The sequence below is a fragment of the Dicentrarchus labrax genome, unplaced genomic scaffold (genome assembly GCF_905237075.1).
Source record: "Dicentrarchus labrax unplaced genomic scaffold, dlabrax2021, whole genome shotgun sequence".
NCBI lineage: Eukaryota > Metazoa > Chordata > Actinopteri > Moronidae > Dicentrarchus > Dicentrarchus labrax.
The window spans coordinates 13,793,050-13,815,755 of record NW_026136724.1 but is presented as its reverse complement, the minus strand read 5'-3'; the positions used below and the strand labels follow the sequence as shown (position 1 = coordinate 13,815,755).

At 40.8% G+C, this 22,706-nt stretch overlaps 1 protein-coding gene across 1 annotated transcript in view; it reads right to left on the bottom strand.

The window, feature by feature from the left end:
- The window catches only part of exoc4 (exocyst complex component 4), a 109,853-nt gene that overhangs the window by 17,738 nt on the left and 69,409 nt on the right, over window positions 1-22,706 (bottom strand). The window contains exons 14-16 of the mRNA XM_051391951.1: window positions 11,036-11,172; window positions 9,460-9,615; window positions 7,646-7,824 (exon numbers count right to left, since the gene is read on the bottom strand). Of these exons, the coding sequence (XP_051247911.1) occupies window positions 7,646-7,824; window positions 9,460-9,615; window positions 11,036-11,172 (472 nt within the window). The remainder of the gene's footprint in view (window positions 1-7,645; window positions 7,825-9,459; window positions 9,616-11,035; window positions 11,173-22,706) is intronic.

Here is a 22,706-nt window from a genome sequence, read left to right as displayed (position 1 = left end):
TTCAGCAGCTAGCTGTTGCAGTAAGATACCAGGGGATCCATTAATATTTAAATCCAGTACCAGTATCCAGATACTCCAGTTAGAGGACAAACCTTTCGGTAACATCAAATAACCTAAAAAATGGATACATATAAGCGGGCACGTTTATAACAACATGGTTCTACAGGAAGGCCTTTTATTTAATTTGGACTAAAGATCCTAGAAATCTGGTTGTATATCATTTCAAATGTCCTGCAGAAATGCTTATTACATAGATACAACTGAACACTACCTAATATCCGGGTTAAGTGAGCGTGCATGAAAACGACATCAATCTATCGAGAATATAGAAAAACAACACTTAAATAATTATATATATAGATATATGTATAGAAGGATGATCGAAAGGAGCAGATATAAATATTCCTTGAACAGTTGTTTTAAAGCTTCCACAGAAATTAAGTTTTTTAATTTATATCGAGAGATTTAGGTGTTGGATATCTGTTAATTTTACAAGCATGTGTGACATCATGAGCTTCATTAATGCAATCAGCTGGCACACAAGCTTTCAGTTTTAAAGCACAACTGAAACAATGTCTCTTTTTTTGGATTAGACAATGCTATTTGAAAAGAGGAATAACTTAGCATATCCCCCACATTAATAAGGCCAATTTAAGTTTGAAACCTTACTGAACGCATATTTCTACACTGTTTGAAATCATGACACTCAATCAAAGTAATTCTTTGCTGCTTTACATGGTGAGTGCTTCTGTGTGCTAATGTTTGACCATTTTGTATCTGCTGGTGAATATGTGCTTCTGACCCTACTGTTAGTTACTTTAAATGAACCCCCGATAAGACGAGGGACCATTGGCTTAGGCAAACAGCAGTGAGGTATGTGCCATGACCATCCAATCAACAACGCAAACACATCTGGGGGGTTAGGATGTGACAGCTGCTCTTATTGTCTGTGTGTCTGACATATAGCAATAAACGCTGCAGATAGTATTTCTTATTAAAAGTGTGCATGTGATGCGTGGGGCTGTGTCTGTGGAAGTGCTAAATGAATGTACTGTATGTATGAGATTACTTGCTAATTAACTGTCTTCTTTAGTAAACCTCTTGATAATGTGTGGGAGGAAACTGCAGTGCAGAGTCATTCGCAGCAGTTACAGGCAGTTTATACTGTAACAGAGTGTTTCAGTCATCATGTTACAGTCCTGTAATGGAAAGACTTTGACTCTGGCTTCAGATAAATGCCTAAGTTATAGAAATAAAATGTGCAATTGAGAAGGAAACTGTTGACTTCAAAAGAAAACTGTGGTCAGGAAAGCACAGATTTTTGTGACAATTGTCAATAAAAGAAAAAAAAAATAGAATCAAAGCATCAATATGTGCTTGCCTTTCTCACTTCTCGCTCTACAAAGTTGTAAGTAAACCACCAATTATGAGGCTTCCTATCCTCCTTTTAATCAGTTTCATTGTTACCACTAGAACCACCAGCATGAGTTCTGAGATGATTAGGAGGTAGAGTGGCTGACATTTTAGGCTTATAATCAGTCTTTGTTTTTTGTTAATGTAATTTATTTCACATAAAAAGTGTGAAAGTAAAGACTGGCTTAATTCAACAGAGCAGTCTGACATTGCTTGATTGCATGTTTTTTTCTATATTTTCAACACTATTTTTTAAGAAAATGTCAACCAACAGTCATTACAGTATAAAATTCATATGTCCACACTAGTGACTGCCTCCTACACCAACAGAAAACAAGAGTACCAATGATTAGATCTTTAAGTTGGCAATATCAACATTAATCCAGCTAAATGAGCCACAGGAACAACAAACAAGATTGGTCTTAACAGAAAAAATCCACAATGATTTCTCAAGGGAGCGGAGCATAATGACATTAATTGACTTCATTTGATTGTATTTAGCGGATGTTGTTTATTCTCCCTGGTCATCTTATCAGATTATTAACAAATATGGAATGCAGCACTGAAACACAATACTGCCACTCAAACTAAAAAGCCACAATTACAAGAACATTACCTATACAGCTAAGTAATCTTCATATACGACACTACTGATGTCTATTGGCCGCATAGGAATGGTAACAACATCGACAAGTGTTTGGTGCAGCTAGCAGTGCGCCGACAGTTTATAAAGATATAAAACTGTCACCTTGTGCTTCCATAAAGTCTAACTTAAAACACCTGACAAAAGGTACATGTATATTTGTCTGATATAGACCATTTTGCTCTCAGTGTGTCTCTTTCCTTCTCTTAGCTTGTGGTTGTGTTATGTGTGTGAAGAAAGCGAGAGCATTTCACTTGCTCTGCCTGTGGGAGTGTTTTCCCTCCAAGTATGTGTGTATGCGCACATAGGCGTGTGTGTGAAAGTGACTCGAAGGCTTCTGCTTCCTCTCATGTGCATTACACTCACTCACTTTGGCAGCAGAAAGGGAAAAAAAAGGGCTTGCTGTGGCACACACTGCTGGAGGTCTCTCCAGGGGGTGTCCGTGAAACACACACATGCCCAAAAACACACGCGCACTGACACCCACAGAAACACAGACACACACAGATTCCTGCCGCCCCCCAGCCTGCGCTGCTTTGATGATGCGAGGGAGGCGTCACAGCATGGGGGGCACCATTAGCGTCAGGGACAGACGGGCGAAAGGAGACGACTCATTGGTCCTGACTGACAACTTTCTTGCTCTCTTTTTTTCTCTTTATGCTGATTAAATGTGAGGATATGTATGTGCTTGTCGTGTATCTATTTATGCACTCATGTGTAGGCATGCATCTATGTGTGTGTTTGCGTGTGTGTGCTGCGCTTATCCAATTATTTTCGAATCCCATCTAAGAGAAACGTCTGTTGCATGCCATCTGCAGAAGATGAGGGTGGCAGACATTAAGGGAGAAGATCAGTGATGGAATTCACATTCTCACACACATACAGCAATGCAGATGCACACATACACCGAAAGTTCATATTAACACAAACTCAATCTTGCACACTCTTGACCTGTGTGCCATTGAGGGAATAAACAATACATGAAGACACAAGACAACAGTATGACTTGACATTTTCTGTGGCATTGACAAATGCAGACGCTAAATATTTGATACAAATCATGATCTGTTTTGTTTGAGAAGTACATCATGCCCTACCCCTCAACAGAAAAGAGGAATGAAGAGAAAATGGAGAAAGATAAGCAAAGGACAGTATCCTGCAGGGGTGGAGTGATGAATGATTCATAAGTGACTGACTGAGTAAGAGACAGGAGGAGTTATTAATTATTTTGCTGCCTCTGGTAGAGGATGAACATCTGCACACGGGGATCTGAACTTCTGTCCAGAGAGAAAGAGAGAAAGCGAGTGGGGAAGAGAGAGATTAAAATTGAGAATAAGATTGAAAGATATAGATATCTGAAGACCCCAGATTGTTAAATAGTATCTTACAATGAGAGACAATAAAAACATGCTAGACATTTTTGCCAGAAACATAAGTAAAACCCACATGGATGAAACAAAATACAATATTTCAACTACTGAAAAAACAACACCATCTCCCACTGCAACTAGTCCCCCAGGCCTGTGCAGTGAATAAGAATATGTTCTTAGTCAACTTGCCTTGTTAAATGGAGTCAAGTAAAAAAAAATCATTGCTAAAGGGAAAAGACCTACAGTCACCACAGTCAAGGTTAGAAAGTGTATTCTATAAGCCTGCCATATTCAGCAGAGCAACCACTGAAGGGAGGAGGAACTTATTCCCATGATGAGAGCACATAGTTATTGTCCAGAAACCCTACAGCATAGACTAGAGGCCCGTTTCTTAGCACCTAATGATGGTCAGGCCTCTGACATGAACACACATTTGCACACAACAACATAAAGAATTATGTTGGCAATTATAAAGGCAGGAAAAAGTCTGGAAAAGAAAAGACTGTCCGTTGAGACGGCCCTTCACACGGTTCTTGATCTCCTGCAGGTCCATCTTCTGTCCACAAAGATCCAACGAGGCTGCCAGACTAACTGGCAAATATTATTAAAAATGTTTAAAATTCATACAGACACACATAGCAGTCAAAAAAACTGTCTGACATTGCCCCTCAGGCGTCTGTGTGCGAGTGTGTGTGTGTTGTCGGGTAAATATTGTCAGAGTGGATTGGAAGTCCAATGCTGCGACCAGATGGGTGATAAGACCCTTTCTGCAGCCACCTTCACGGCCAATCACCATCAGTGGTCTGTTTGCATACACACACACACACACACACACACACACACACACACACACACACACACACACACACACACAGACACACACACACACACACACACACACACACACACACACACACACACACACACACACACACACACACACACACACACACACACACAGACACACAGACACACAGACAGACACACACACACACACACGCGGGCTCAATGAGACATTCTTAATAATCAGACACACACAGATATTCAAACAGAGATGTATGAAACTGCATGTGCGCACACACCTAAATTTAATTAGGATTTAGCCCTGTGAGGAAGTTGATGGGTTCAAATGTGCGTATGTTTTATACTTCAGAGCATAGCAATGTATGTAACTATACATACAGCAGGATTCAATCACACAAGAAGGTGACCAAACCAAACGTCCACTTTACAGAATCTACCAGCCCATCAGCACTCAAAGAACAGCAAGAACAATGTTCACAGTACCAGGATGAGGAAGGGCAGAAGGAAGGAAAGACAGAGCCATGGCAGAAAGAAAGAAATACTAGGAATGAAGCAAGAGAGTTAGAAAGAGGAATGAAAGAAAGAAAAAGCAAAAAGAGGGAGAGGAAAATGAGTTGTTCATACCTGACTGCTTCTGTAATATAAAATCCAATTTGGAGAGGCATAGACGTGAGGCGGGGGGTGGGTGGAGGATGAGATAAGGTGGGGTCCTTTTCCCCTGCCGTACCCCTGTCCCATCTTACACAGTGCATGCTTATGTACACACACACACACACACACACACACACACACACACACACACACACACACACACACACACACACACACACACACACACACACACACACACACACACACACACACACACACACACACACGCGTTGACACCCATACCAACACACACGTAGTCCGTCATCAGCTCAGCAAACACTAAATAATGAACAATACGGAGGCTGTCCCAGCATGATAAGTGACTGCCCTATCCTTCCCATTAGCGCCACCCGCCAGAATTAATGATAATTATGTCACGTCCCTTCCCGTACTTTTATTGAATTCTTATCTATGAATAAACGAAGAAAGCTAGCGTCAGAGTGAGAGGGAAGGGAAGTTTAAAAAGAGATAGTGACAAAGTCAAGCCCAAATAAGAATATCTGAAATTTCTCATTTAATTATTTTATGTCAGAAAGAAAAGTTGCGATATGGAACAGCAAAATAGTGCAAGTTCAATGAGCAATCAGAGGTCTGAAGCTAGAGAGTGGTGACAATCGCTGATAAGGGTTGAAGCCCTCTCTCTATCCCTCTAGGAAAGGTGCATAATTTACCAGAACTCCGCCAGAGGACTAAGATACTGCAGTGAACACGGCTACGTTTCTCCAGAGTACAGTAACACAATAAGTACAGAGGTGAATGAAAGAGCTGCGTAAATAGGTGATCAAACAATTACATATATTCTATAATCAAATAATAAGTCGTGATATGTTGAAAATGAATCCAATGCTGTATAAATCCTATTAATAACAAATAAAAACAAATGAGGTATTATAAATATCTAAATGCAGATGTCTGACTGCGAAACAAACACGGCAGTACTTTTCCAAGAAAAACAGAATCTTTACAAGCATCATATTGTTAAGATTGGTAATATATTCCGCTTGAAGACATTTTTAAATATGTTAAATATTGAATGAGCTTCCAAGAAAGACATAAACAACAACATGACTTTTGCATGGGACTGGAATAATGAAGTCTGACATCTGTTTGTACTGCAGGAATGGGGGGGGGTTTATACTGCACAATTACGCTCTAGTTTTGATTGAAAAAGAAATGTAAAATTACAAAACAAGTTATAGTACAATAATAAACCTGACCCTACTGTAAGAGTCACTTAATGGGAGTAATAACTCCCTGATTGCTATCATATGATCTTAATAAAAAAGATAGGGACTTGAAGAAGAATATTACAAGATGCTAGAATATTTTATTGGAGATTAAACATGTTCTTAAAGTGATAATGAGCATAAAAACGTTACTGTAATTATTAGTGGTTAACAAGGCCTACTTAAAGACTATGTGTTGGATGGAAATACAGACACCTCATTTTGATCAGTGATTAATGATTCAAAAGTGATGACTGAGCAGGGAATATATGAAATGCTTTTAAGAGTCCTGATTAGGGTAGGCATTTATGCGCACGCACTTGCGGAGGCAGAGCAAAGGATAATAAGTGTGTGTGTGTGTGTGTGTGTGTGTGTGTGTGTGTGTGTGTGTAAAGTGCTCTTTGACAACTCCAGTGGAGAAGGTAATGAGTGTGTGATAATACACTCAAACAAGAACTTAATGAGGCACAGGTAAGAAGTATTCCTACAAAAGCACTGCAGCTGAGGACTTCATATACCCCCGACTGCGACTCTCCATAAACCATCCAGACAATGTTCTTAATCTGGAATGTATTCTGATCAATAACTGCTTAATGGCCTGAGAGACTTGTAGCAACGTCTTCTGGAAAAATATCCATGAATATTGCACTATACTATAATATACCAGTCAGTAGAGGATGTATGTTGTTACTGAGGCTTGTCCCCAGGTGCTTTCAGGATTTAAACTTAACTCTCATATTCATCTATGTCCACTATGAACTCACACATTTTACACAAACACACCCTCAGTATTTTCCCAAATAGTAACATTTTTGGCAGCCATGAAAGCCTCTCTGTCTGTGCCAAAGTGGGAAAAAAAAAAGAAAAAACCGAGGAAAGAAAAAGACAGAAAAGGATAATAAATTTTTGGGTGTGATGCAACCACCCAACAAGCAGAATTCATGTGTCAAAGAAAATATTCAGTTTTTTAGTCTGCAGAATAAACAGCAACAGATGTCTGGTACTGGTCCGTAGGCGCAAAATTTACTGCATATGTCAATGTTTTTGTCAAAAATATAACCAAGTTTAGCTTAATTTGATTTCATCAACAGAATAACAGTTAGTAGGAAAAGGGTTTTTAGCATCCAATCTGTGACCACTCTGTTTTTATAATCCAGTGATGTTACAGCTTCTTGCCTATATGCACAGATATGAGAGCTTAATTATGCAAACTATGAGACCTCAAATATATCTGTTTTTACCAAGAGAACCAGCAGAGAAGCAGTTGAGGTGAAGAAGTGATGTTCTTCATTAAAATAAAGAGCTCAAGGTCTCTTTTTACATTTGTTAAACCACCTTTTTGCGTTTTTGCAGAGATTGTTTGATAATGTGCACCATTATTTCTTATTTAAATAATGATCGTGCCCTTCTCTACAGTATGCTTTCGACCCCGCCATAAACTGGTCCTCAGACATGATGTAAACCGACTGGTTGCTCCAGAGACACCCCAGAAATGTGTCAACTACTTCGACACCCTAAATGATTCTTCCTCTACTTACTGGAGGCATGAGGCAGGTTGGCGAAGAACGTCTTGAGGCGACCAGCAAGCCACTCCATGCTCTCGTGAAGGTTGGCCAGAGCCTTCAGGTCACTGACGTCACGCAGGATCTCATTCTGGGGGATCAACTTGTCTCCAAGGTTTCCAGTCAGCACCTCAGACTCCTTAGCAAAAGCCGCACTGAATGATGCGGAAAGTGAGGGACGAAAGAGTTTGTGGTTAGAAGGACAGATACAATATTTTGTTGGCAAAAAAAATTGAATTTAACGATCACTCCAGCAGACATCCTTTATTAAAAATGACTGCTATCAAAAAAGTTCTAGGACAAATATATGTCTGATGACTAAGAGGAATGACTGTGAATACCCTATAATCAGTCTAGAGTATTACGTTATCTGAAGGAAATTACAAGGCCCTTTGGACTCAAAATGTCTGGTCTGCAGAGGCAGAGAGTGGCTTACATACAATGCTATAATAGAAGCCAATTTTCAAAATTTAAAAACATAAGGAATTGCTGAATGGGACGGATGTGTTAATGCATGGGTGTGTAGTTTTTTCATTATAGTCCCATGCTTATGTGTACAATAGTTGGGGACTGAATTAAAGCTGTGACCTTTACAGTGATGCATGAATGCCAAAACAAGGTGAACAGAAACAAGACAAAGACAGACAAAGACAGAAATGGGAAGAGAATAAGAACACAATAAAGTTGGACACAGTGTTTGGAGGATTTTGTAGTTATAGTCACTTTAAAAGGAGGAAGTTGCATGTAGCTAAACAGTTGGTGGGAGAGAAAAACAACAGGTGATGGAGAACATTTAGAACTGGAAGACAAACAGAAGGCAGATATTTACAGACTGGAAAAACAAAGACAACAGATCAAAACCTCTTTTTCGCTATATTTACAAGCACTCGTGGTTTTGGAGGGATAATTGACTTCGGTTACAGGCGAGAAAGAAGGAGAGGGAACAGGGAACTAAATCTCAACACCACAGTGCCGCAAACACATGGCGTGTGGACCGGCCTCCAGAGTCGCCAGGATGCTCAAAAGATCAAGATCCTTTGAACAACAAATGGGTAAAAGAAAACACCAGACACACGAGCGCACATTCTCTCACATAGGCATGTGTAGCTTATTAATGAGGCTTTATTAAAGCACTGGGTTGCCAGTCGTGCAGAAGCTAATCCCCCTTTCATAGTGATGAAAACATCTACGGCTCTCAAATCAAACAGCCTTATGGTCTCCCTCTTCTCCCGCTATCTCTGAGCTCTTAGAGTGTGTGTGTGTCTCCATGTGTGTCTGAGGGAGGGAGTGGGAGAGAGGGAGAGAGCACGCACACAACAGATTGACTTTCTTTGGACACATAACCAATTTATTTATTTACTTTACTATTCCGCTCCGATGAGCTCCAGTGTTCCCTGAAGAGTGCGCACATTCAAAGGCAATTTCGATAAGACTGACCCCCCCCCAACCTGCCTCAATCTGCTGTCCTTATATTTTCCTATTTTGTTCTTCCCTCGTTTCCTCACTTCCTTCAGATAGAGGGTGTTTAAAAGAGCAATCATTACTTATTTTGTGGGTGCATCTTAGTCAACAAGAGATGGTTCAATAATATGCGAATAAAGGAGCGAAGAGGGGAGGGAGGCATTACTTGCGTGATTGCTCAAGTGTGCCTGTGTATGTCTACTTCTGCTTGTTAGGGTTCACGAGTGAGTCTAGTTGTTACCTTACTTGTTTGAGGTTCTTTATGGCAAAATTGTAAATGTGCACAGATGGACATATGTACATTTATATAAACTATTACAAATGTGTACCGAGTAAAGTCCTCTTCATCCTCTCTCTTCTGTCGGGTCTGTCTGGGTTGGGCCATGTTAGCCCAGTTAGGGAGTGACTGGAGCAGTCGACTGATGTCCTCGTCTTTAGACCAGGAAGCACTGATGGTGAGCTTCTCCTCACACTGGACTACACCCCTGAAGACAAACAGATGCACATAATAATATGTAGACAAGTTATAAAAAGAAACAATGTATTTATAGCATTACTAAAATGCTACTTGCACTTACTATTAACTAACTTACTATGTAACCGAGGCTGAAGGGAATTCATTATTTTGTCTAAAAGGTATCTGGTCTTGAACTGAGGTGATGAAAATTTTTTAATTCTGACCTGCTGGTGGTGCTAAATAAAAAGTCAGGGAATTGCCAAAGTGAATTGGATTAACCTTCTACAGACCGAGAATGTCTGCACCAAATATCATAGCAATCCATCCAAAGGTCGTTAAGATATTTCATTTGAAAATGTAGCCATGCAGAAAGTGTAGCTAAAAGTTAATTACCTGAATAATACTCATAGCCATACAGACAGAATAGTATCACTAATAGTCCGGTAGTTGAACACGTGGTTCTTAAACATCTGTACGGGCATATGAAATAGTATTACAGCAACTCTGATTAGGTGTGAAGAGAAATTGGGGCAGACTGCCAACATGTATTTGCTTTGTGAACATGTGTCTGGGTTAGAGAGAAACTCCTTGGTTCTGCAATTAATATCATACTATAATACCTTGTTCAGGAGACATAAGCCCTTTAGGGGTTCATATCTACACTACACACACACACACACACACACACACACACACACACACACACACACACACACACACACACACACACACACACACACACACACACACACACACACACACACACCTATTTATGTGAAAATGCACACAGGAACACAAACGTACACAGCACACACGAAAACACACATACACACTGGCAGCCTCTGTTGGGCTTGTCTTTATCACTCGGAGGCCCCAGTGAGACTGAGGCTGACCTGTGACAGAGACCAGATGGATTCCCAGCAGTCTGCCAGTCCTTTCCTGCGTCTCCTGGCCCGGTCATCACTCCCTCTCCTATCCCTCCATATTCTCTGGGCCCCCCCTTTACCTGGCCAGGTGTTACATGGTCCCAGGGGAGCACAAACGTGTATTTGATTGTGTGTGTGTAAAAACCAAAAACCAATTTAAACCTATTTCCATATTGTAAATAGTAAATATTCAGTGCTGTGAGCCCTTCATAAAAATGCGCCCCTACATTTCCCCATGCTTTTATTTATTTATTTGGCTGTGGTAAAAAAAAAAACTTCAGCTGTTGGGAAACCAAGTGTCAGACAGTGTTTCTAAAGAAAGCTAAGGAAAAGCTTCCATAAAAGCTTTGCCGTTATCAAGACTGCAGCCTAACTTAGGTTAGGTTTATCTGTCAAAAGCCAAAAAGTCATTGAAACCATAACAACAAAGAATTCCAGGGGCTGTCATCCTCAAGTAAGAGAAAAAATAATAATTTCATAGGATTCTCCTATTGCAGGTGAGCTAGCCTCCCCCATATTTACCTGTAGGCTGTGTTGCAGATCTCCTTGTAGTCTTTGAGCTTGTCACAGACCATCTCGAGGAACTGGTTCGAGTAGGCACTCAGGTCTTGCATTAGGCTCATTAGATCCTGGATGGACTTCTCCACTACCACTGTGCTCTGGAGGGAGACACAGGAGGAGAGCAATGAGTGTTTGGTTGGTTTTATTTACGCATAAAAAGTTTGAACTCCAATGTTAAGGAGAGAAAAACAGACAAGACACAGAGAAAAATAAGGGAGGACTAGATTTTATGTAAGTGCCTGGTCCAGTCTGCTGTAGTGCCAATATAACAGGATATATTTTACCTACAGCTGGACTGATGAGTGGTGCTGGAGTGCTTGTCAGAAGTTGTAACACTGTAATGGTGGAATAGATGATTCTTTGTGTGTAAGTGAATCAGAGTGCATGCACATATTTGTGTGTGTTTTAAACTTCTGTGTTGTGTGTGTTCTCAGGCTGAAAGTGAGTGTGTGTGCATTTGTCACAGTGCACCCATCACCAGGAGCCACGGCAGAGCTGTGACAGCAGCCATTACAGATTAGCCACTACTGCGTGACTAATAGCTGGCCCGGGAACAGCAGAGCAGCTTCATATCCCCAGATACACTCACACATACACAAGCAGAGCAAACTTTTCAAAACACACACCTTTGAGCAATTCAAAAGCTGTTAAATGAGATTACAACTCAGTATGTTCCCGTTTGCCTGCTCCTAGCACTTTACCAATCTATCCTACATCTCCAATAATAGTGATAACTTGCTATTAGTCAGGTGATAGCCTTGCCGCATTCACTCTGAAACTCGCTATGACTACGAAAGCAGTACTGTGTGTGAAGCAAAGTAATCCCACAAAAAGATACACAGAGAAGGAATCTTAAACACATGATTTCTATTCATCATTCACAGATTCTTAATATTCATCTCACTATTCTTCCTGTGTAAACGTAACATGGAGTTTCACTGTTTAGGTGTGAAATGGAAAAATTAATAGCTTTGTCAAAGATGAATAAAATGGAAATGATCTGTGGTAGGTGCAAACAACTGCAGGGGTAGAAGGCACTGACAACCAGAGGCTATTACTTGCTTTTTCGTGCAGCCTGCCAAAACCAGGCAGAAAATACAGACAACCAGATGATCGATTCTAGAGTCGACATCTTGTTTACTAGAAGAAATGGTTAAGAGCGAAAATAAAATATGTAGGAGGGTATGTTATTAATAACATACCTAAAATTAACAAATCCCAGATCTGTGTAATATAAGGGTAAGGATGATCTCTGTTATTTTTTAACAGATTTTTTAGAAACTTACATCATATTCAAGGCCAGCAGCAAGCTGCCAAAATCACCAAAAAGACTGTAGGGGGCAGTAGTGGCTGTAATTGATCATCAAAAAATATGGAGAGACCCCTGATGTGATAGAATGACATTAATATTAATAGCTCTTTCTGTGTTTCTGTTTCCCCCTCGCTCATTCTGTCACAAGCAGGCAAGCATGCACATACACATGCGTGCACACGCGCACACGCACACACGCACACACACACACACACACACACACACACACACACACACACACAGTAGCCACTCCACTGAGGGAAGTAATGATCCATAGCAGTGCCCATGCCCATGGAGTGCTAACCAAGGCCTTGTCTCTGCCAAGGGAGCACCCTTTACTGTCCATGCCTGACTCCCTGTCAGCCTGCCAGGGAAAGAAGAAATACATAGACCCTGCAGGAGGGCTAGCTGTTAGTGTAGCACTGGCAGCATCTGTCCTCATCTTCGTGTAGGCTGGTGGTACTGTGTAACACTCAAAAAAACAAACCAACACTGGCAATGACGACTATGACTATGGTGATGATAATCTAGTGATAATAATATGCTACATTTGTGATACCTGAAGGGAAATTGTTATTTATTTATTTATTTTTTTACTTGCCTACTCCAGGAGGGTCAGGTTATAGGGTCAGCACCACTGTGGCTGAAAGGTATTTAGTGGGTGGCTGACGGAAACTGCAGTCGTGAATTGAGTCCTGTATGGTGCTACAGTTTTTATGACCCATTTGAACGATTATTAAATAATTTGAATTAGATGATCTATTAAAATGGACTGATTTTGAACATACGCAACAATCCTTTTGGAGAAACTGGACTGCTGCAACAACAAAAACTATTAGGAAACAAAAGTACTGACTTTACAAAGTAAATAAGGATAGGACAAAGGTGCAATATCCAAAAATTTTCATTTCAGTTATCTGTTATATTAGGTAAAAGTTAACTTTTACTCAAGTTTAAACATTAAAATACACAAGATTTATTATGAAAAATGTGGGCAAATATAAACGATTATGAAAAATCCTTGAAATAGTTAAAAAAAAAACATGATTTGGAAATGTAGAGATAATAATTTGCTATTTTCAAACAGTTAATGTATGAATAATGTATAATGTGTAGTCAGAATCATAATAGAGGCCCTCCACTCTTGCTGCCTCTACTTTGAGGACATGGAGCTCAATAGCAGGCCAAGCCAGTGAATGGAGGAGAGTAAACAATGGATGCCCGATCCATTACTCCTGCTCTAACAAATGCTCTTGCACTCAGCTCCCTTGTCTAATTCTGCTCATTTAACACAGCCATTTGTCTCAGGCAGCAGAAATCATTAAAAAGTAATCAAGGGACAGATTGAGAAAGGGAGGGAGAGCGTTGGAGTGAGCGTGTTCTGCTACGTCTCCTCTATCTTACTTGACCGTTACATAGGAGACAACATCCACTGTGGAGGCTTCTCTGTCTATGTCTAGCTTACACTCTCCCTCTCTCTTTCTAATGTTTCAAGCTTAAAGGTCAACATACTGCGCAATCATGCGAAAACACCCATATTTCTCTTCGCAACTCTACTTTGCAGTATTGCATTACCCCTGACACTGAGCTTGGTTGCACTTTGTACTCTTTTACATCATTACTACGTAAAAGCATTGTCATCAAGGAAAATTAGACTTGTGTCTTGCAAATGGATCTCAGAAATTTGCTGGGGTAAACTGTCATTAAGAGTGAAATGAAGGCCATAGTGGTTTAATGACAGCAACAAGCACTCCGAGTGGCGCCTCAGCGGAAAGAGCTGTTAATGCGTGGTCATCGCAACAGAAACCATCGTGAGCTGGTGCTAAAAGTTGTTATTTCCTTTGGTTGAGTGAGTAAAAAGCAAAACACAGGGGAATACATTAATACAGTATGAGTGCAGGGATGTAATCGCTAAACTCTTCATCATCCAGAGGTATAAAGGAAGGGACGAAGAGGAAGTGCATTTTATTTATTAGTGCATGCTGTGTGTGAATAGCAGTTTGTTTCACACGGTTTCTGTAAAATGTTGTCTTAGCAACGTGCTTAGTGGAGGGGGCACTTGGGGGCCTCAGGTTTGAACTGGAAACGGATCATGGATTTCCCACTTATATATAATATAATAGTGGGGTGCCCCTCAAGGTTGCACGGGGGTCAGAGTGTTTAACCCCGTGCTCTTTGCCTTTTCGCTCACACCCTGACCCCAAACCGCTGACTCGTGTAATGCCTGTGCCATGCCATTCACATGTGTGACAGAGGGCTGCCAAAATAATACACACTCAGCAGGGCGTGTACACAACGGCACACACCCACGCCAACAAGAACACATGCAAAGATAAGCCCTGTCTGCCCCCTTTCCCCGACACACACACACACACACACACACACACACACACACACACACACACACACACACACACACACACACACACACACACACACACACACACACACACACACACACACACACACACACACACACACACAGGCTGTCCCTCTCCTGGGTAAAGGGGGAACTGGTCATGAGTGGGACATCGTCTTGACAGATCATTCATCAACGTCAGAGTAGAGCCATACTTCGAAGGCTCCCCTGACACACACCGGATGGCCCTCATGCTTGTGCCTGCTCAACCACAGCACATGCTTCTTTGTATGTGTGTGCAAGGGAGCAGGTTTGTACTGAAGTTTGTTTAAGCTCTGATAAGGTGTGTTCCTTTGTTTACTGAAGTGTGTATGATGTCTTAAAAAAAAGAAAACCATATAAAACAGAAAACATAGCCCCTAATTCTCATGGGATTTTATTCAGTAAGCTTAAGAATGTTATCTAAAATCTAAATTAATCTGCAAAATTACTTTTGTATTTGTCTTTTAATTGCCTGAATTCATGGCTTCCAAGATTTAAATCGTGTTTCTCTGGAAATTAAAATGTATGCTTTCATGCAATCAACCCCTTAGAAGAGGTTTAAATCTCCCATAATTTATTTGTACACATATTTATGTTATCACACACAAAAACACCTAAGTTCTTCCTATATAACCTCAAAGCCATGAGCTGTCGAATCTAATCAAGTACAAAGAATGATCCCTCTGATGGACTGCAGTATATATTATAACCTACATATGTATTTGCATAACAAACCCTTCATCAGTTTTTGGGTAAAATCTGAGGTAAAATTGAATCCTAGACGTCATTAAATGATCCATTTTGGACTGAAGGAAGCGAAACAAAGAGAATCGAATAGATTTTAGCTTTGATTGTCACACTGTGGCATTAAAAACGTCTCACCATGAAGTAAATAGACATACACAGAGAATAGACATCACACTCTGTGTGGACCAAATTGAGTCATTAAAAAGAACACATCTTCTCTTTCACCTCCACCATCACTTCTAATGCAAAGCTTAATGCACTGTTTGTAAGTGTTCTAATTGAGAGATGACGAGCAATATCACACTTGGCTGATTACAGATGGGTTTCCATATTACACACCCCCTATTCACACCCAAACAAAAAACACAAATGCAGGCTGAAATACGGAGCTTCTGCATTATGCTAATCCTAGGAATCACCCAAGAGTTCAGAGATGCCATTTGAGTCCACATAGTAACCCAAAAGTCAATTTTACTAATCACTCCGTGATCCTCTTGGTGATTATACAACTAGCACTGTATCATTGCCTTCTGGTGGATGTGAGACGAATGTCCTTACCATTTTATATCATTATTTATCACATATCATTATCAGTTATTCTAAATTATTAATCACAAGAACTGGGTTAAGCCATCACTGGTTTGTGTGGGAGAATAAAAGTCTGTATGAGAGTGAAAGAGTAATTATGAAGTAGTTTAATGTGTTCTGTGAGGGCTATATGTTCCTCTCTGTGCCCCATTAGGCCCATATGGAGCCATCTTATTGGTGTGTGTACACACACACACACACACACACACACACACACACACACACACACACACACACACACACACACACACACACACACACACACACAGATACATGTGCACAGACACACAGGCACGAACACGATGTGTGTGTTCACAGCAACACAGAGATTGTCATTTGCAAATTCAGAGCACTGACTTGCTTCTAAAAATTCAAGCTGTAACTTTTATCAGGCGCCCACAGCCAAAACCTTCTTTCCTTCATACCAAAGGGCATGTTTGTGGTAGAGCTGACATTTCAACTTCTCTCTCTCTAACTCACTCACTCCAAAGGCAAAGATTATGTCTTGTTACACACAGAGACTCTGTCAGTGGTAGCGCTGCATGGTGTGAACCTGTACTTCCTTAGGCTGTAGTCAGCAAGGCTGTTTTCTCCGCTCATTTAAAGGCTCTCTCTTTCACTACACACAGAGAGACAAGCACATACACACATGCTATATTATGTATAATATATATATCAATTATATTGATATAAATATATAAACAGCATAAACAAAGCCCAGCTGTGTCATATTTGTGGCAAAGGAACATTTCCATGGCGGAGGCAGGTCGGAAGCCCAGGGCACCTGGGCGCAAGCCTCAGGAGTATATGTGTTTGGTGTGAGATAACCAGGCGAAGGTGGGTGGTGGAGATTGTTACACCTTGAGCGGTGAAAAAGGAGGCAGAACAGAAATAAGGCTTTGGGATGAGTTAGACTAAAAAAAAAAAAACTCAGAATTTATCAGGGTGCGAGTCAATTTAGTAGAAAAAAAAGTGACTTCTTCCACATTATTGTACTGGAACAAATAGCTTATCACCAAAGACTACTGACATACGGTATAATACGTAGGATTATTTTTTTCAATATAGATATGGAAATACACAGATCTACTAGTAAATGGTTCAAACAAACTTCATTGAATAATAAATTACGCAAATATATATCTAAGAACTGAGAACGGGCAGTACGACAGGGAATCTAGCACAAGGCGAGGTATAATGTTAACACAAATCTAAATATATGTGATGGGACATAATACGTCAATGGTATGGCTAAAACAGCATCTGGATTTCAGTACCTTTAAAAGTAACCAGTAACTACAACTGGGGGAATAATAGGAAAAAACAATTTGCCATTTGTGTTGCCAGACTTTTTTGGTGCACTTCATGTACCGGTGTAACTGTACAGTGTTCCTTTTAAAGAACATGCATGCGCAGCAAACCTCCTTGTATTATCCTCAGATTATTTTTTGTGGCTGTGACTTTCTTTAAGGACAGAGGAACAGAGCGAGGAAGCAATACAAAGTCAGGAAACTCATTCTTTCATCCTACAACCTCTTCTTGACCCTTTTAAGAGCATGGAAGTGAATCTGACCAGTTTGAGATACTGCTACATCATCCAAGCTCAAGTAAGGCTGAGATGAGAACATAAAATCAAATAATCTCTGGAAACCACGACGTCGTCTTAGTGATTACAACTTTTGTCTCTCTTGGTGGTGGAGGAAAGGGAGTTTGGAGGGACTCATTTCAAGTGCAGCCAAAACTGCTGCAAGTAAGAGTGGTATTTTTTTTTTTGTTGAGGTGCCTCATTCCTTGATAACTCTTAACAGCTGTAAAATTGTCAACTGGATGCTTAGGCACAATCCATTTCATGACAGATAATGTAGTAGAGGGCTCTAGAAACTATTTGGACTAAATGGAAAAGCATTTAGATTATTTATTTTACTGTGAACAGGCCTATTTTGGCAGAGTTAAAATGGGTGTTATGCAGTTTCCCTAAGATTCTCTTTATACTAATAAACCTGGAAATGGCTTTTGGTTTTGTTTCTGGTAATGTTTGTGGGGGTAGTGCATGTGTGTGCATGTGTGTATACGAACCACCCTAATACCTTATTTTCCTCCTTCCTCCCACTCCCACTTGTGTCCCAATCACAGGGCACGGCTGATGCAGCTAACAGGTGTATTGTGTTGTGATTGCTGTGTCTGTTGATGGGAGCAGGGTGCTGAGAGTCTCCTTAATAAAGAGAAGCCCCCCCCCCCCACACGCTCTAATCTCCAATGTGTGTGTATGTGTGGGTGTGTGATGGGGTGTTCGTGGGGGGGCAGCAGGGAGCCAATCAACAGGAAGCGATCAGCCCCCCACAAATAAACATTGCCTACACACATCATCACAAATAAAAAGGTCAGTGTCATTACAGTTACTGGAGGTGGATGTGCAAGTGCGTGTGCATGCACAAGTAGCACGTGTATATGTGTGTATGCTCTCTCACAAAGCTACATGTGAATATAAAATTTAAAAAGGTCAACTTCATTAGCAGGCCATTGGCAGCTGAACATATCTGCAATACAGTGAGCGTTCTGGCAGCTGACGGAGGGTGAATGAAATCAGTCTTTATCTGCTTCCAGAACAAGTTATGTGTGCACTCAAACACCCCAAAAAACAGGCAAATACATGCACATACTGAATGAGTAACAAATGCAGGAACACTTATTGCACAAACACAAACACACACACATACGCAGATACAAAAGGACTAGTTAGCTGCTATTGTTTGGAGACACAGGGGACAAAGCTGAATGATACTTAGCTGGAAAGAGAGGGCTAATGTGAAATGTAATTATGGCTCTGGGGTGGTCTTGGCTGATGAAGTAAACAAGCGGAATATAAACAATTCATCCGCACTTACGGACTCTTATACGAGCAGGCGTGCAGGCTCAACACCGCTGTCTTCTGGGCAAAGAAATGTGGCCACTTCGTTGTTTCGGTGCGTATTTCTCATTGTGCTTGTGTGACACTGCATGTGCACACTGTGTGTATGCTTGTATGTTAGTGTTTCACAAATTGAGCTTGTAAAGGGGACATGGGAGGCGTGTGTGTATGTGTGCATGTGAGGGGGGGGGGGTCCTACCAAGATTAATGGAGCCAATCTTCAGAGCTATCCAACAGAGTGACCATACCCTCCCTATCCTACTTTCTTCTTCTACTCTATTCCCCATCTCTCTCCCCCCTCTACCGCTTTCCCTCGATCTAACTCTAATTAAATGAATCAATCAGTGGCAACACCAAAGCTGGACAGATAGCATCACACCACTAGGGCTATGTTTGTGTGTTGGATGCAAGTCCATGGAAAAAAAAAAAAAAGGAAAGAAAAACAAGAATAAAATGTGAAAGGTAGAGAGCAACAAAGACACCAAGCAAGCAAGAAAGAAAGCCAGATATCAAATAAGCCAAAAACAAAACAAAAAAAACAAAAAAACATAAAGAAACATAAAGAAGACTTAAATTTGTGGCTTGGTTGGCTTTCCTCGTTTCTTTAACACCCCTGCTCCTTCAGAGACTTATCAGCCATGGCTACGCTATCACACAGACACATGAATGGACGTTAACCTTTCCTACTGAACTATATACTGTCCCAGTCAGCTCTTATCTCATGCTCCTAGTGGACAATATATAGCCAGTGTCAGGCACATAATCATATCATTATTATGTAATATATGTACATGATATATATATAAATGCAGTATTTGACACTGCTGGTGCCTTGTGATAGGCAAATCATTACCCATATCAATATTACTTATTAACCTAAGCCCAGACTGCATGTGTATTGCTTATTATGGGCTGTTCAAGCAAACCTAAGGCATCATATTCACCTTGACTCTTGTGCAGTTTTTATATAAAGTCATTTTGTCCATTTCTCCTGATGAGATATCACTGTCAAAAGGTCAAATAATTCATATAACAAATGTATTTAATATATGGGCCCACTCCAAAAGTTAATGCTATGGAAATCCATCCATAAATATTCTCTTCATGCAACGAGAGGGAAGCAAAAATAGGTCAGAGGTAAAACTATCCCATATGATGTAGCAGAGGGTCATAAAATAATACAAATTATATGTAAAAGCAGCGATAGTGATGGCTTACTGTTCATCCACGAGTTACAAAAAAAATATCTGTGTGCACTGGCATATGCATGTGCGCTATTACATTTGTGCTTGGTTCAAAACTCTTCAGCTCTATTCCAGAACATACAAAACCACACATGCTGAACGCTAATGTCTTCCTCAAATTCGAACTATTGCACACATTACTATGTGCTTCAGTGGTTGCAGAGAGCAGATGCGTCTATAAAATGTGCTCCCATGTGGTGTCCCGTATGTGGCTCCAGCCAAGGTGTATGAGAGAGTGTGTTTAATGTGCTGTAGCAATATTGAGCTCTCTCCCTCTCGTCAACCACAGCAGCTCTGATGCCAGCGGTGTGTGTCTCTCTCTGATAACACCTGGCACAGAGAGTATCGTGGCACTTAAAGGGAGCACATACAGTACATGTGTGCTCACGAACATGCTCACACTCAAACCCCTTCATAGATATGTAGACACAAAGACACACATAGACACACACAACCACATCTGTTCCATTATTGGAAACTCTAGCAACCATTATATTGTACTGTCACTATAATCTTTAATTATCCATTGCAGTCGCAGGGTTGCTAGATTCACCAACTGGCCAGCCAGAAGCTCCTGACATATAGTACTTTGCGTTAACCCAGTTCAAAAACCTACTTTAGTTCAGTTTCTGGATAAAAGGGTGTCAAAACCCTTTATCAAAAGCTCTCGTGACAACTAAATGAATAAAAACTACACACTGAGGAAGAGAGCAGTCTCTCATAACAGTGACACTGTGGATGAAGGCCATCAAAGAAAACAGTGGGAATGCTCTCATATTGGAGCCCAAAACACAGCCATACACAGGTAGCCAAACAGACTCACAAACAGATACAAATACACACATGAAAAACTACCAAAAATCACACACAAACGCCATCCTGACCCTCGAATGTGAATGGCAGTAGAAGAAGAGCGGAAGGCTCTTTTATTTAGCCCAATTAAAAAGGCAAAAAGCCCAAACAAAAGGAGTGTTTTATTGCACTCCCCTCTATCAGCAGAAAGGCTCATTAGCCACAGCAGCATAATTAGCAAGATGCTGCACTCCTCGTTAAGGAGGGGCCCGAGCCGTAAACAAACCCTGCTGAACTCCAAACGCCCACGGTCTCTCTCTCTGTAATGATCTGCCACCGCTGTTCCCTCCCTGTGAGAGAACCAGGCACACAGACAGGAAGGCTCTGACAGAAACAAACACACAGCAAAACACACACACACACACACACACACACACACACACACACACACACACACACACACACACACACACACACACACACACACACACACACACACACTCTCTCTGACAAACACATATCCAAGGTCTGCTACACAAACACCCACAGCACAAACAAACTACCTTTCTGGGACACTGTCTTCCTTGACAACTGCGTGGACAAAAACACACGCACACACATCACACACAGACCTGTCAAAAGAAATACGTGTGCATGAGAAACGTACATTTTTACAATACTGTTGACATAGAGAGCCATACTCCACCAAACATCCAGAATATCTGACAGCTGAGACATAGAAAAATCTTGCCAACTGTCTGGATCTTGACTTTGGCACTGCTGTAATCTTCAACCTGCCATGAGCCTGCTTTGAATAAGAAAGGCTGCCAAAATCAGCAAGATGAGCCTGTGGTTAAATGTGCTGCAGTTAATGAGGCAGTCGATATCAGTTCAGTTTTTGGTTAAATTTCTAGTTCATAGCTGAGTTTAACAGTTTTTATTTAGACTGTTTGGACTTTGGACAAACATTTCAAATGTAATTTTCAGCAGCACAAATGAAATTCCATTCATCTCAGTTGTACTGGGGTGACAGCACCAATTTCAGAGGTGGATATCTCAAAACATCAGGAGATAGAAAACAAAAACTGCTTTGCAAAATATTACTAGAAGTAAGGGCGGGAATATGTTTTTTATGTGATTTGAGTGAACTGACCGTTTTAAAGGAAAATAATGACTCTCGCGTAAATGTATACTTAGACACAAACACAGCTTGCACTGCATAGAGAGACATCTCCAAAATAAGTACAGCACAGTAAAACTATATTCCTTGTCTGCTAGTGTGGTTGTGCAGTGACACAGTCATGGTGTGTGTGTGTCATGAGGGGCTGCAGAGTGAATTCGAGCCAAAAACCCTGTACTACTTTGGTTAGGTCAGTTACTGTAATCACAGACTTGCTATCTGTAGAAAATGGCCCTGGGAAAGGGAGAATGGTAGATACAAGTGTGTATGTGTAAATAACTACCAGTTAGCAACGGCTACAAACTCAAAGATCAAGCACTATTTCAACCGCAATTATGATCCTGTGAGATAGGTGGCAGGGTGGGCATTATGATCTGAGAGCAAAACAGAGAGGGTGAAAGTATGTGTGGAAGTGTGTGAGTGTTCGCCTGCCCCTGAACTAACTGACATCACAGAGAAC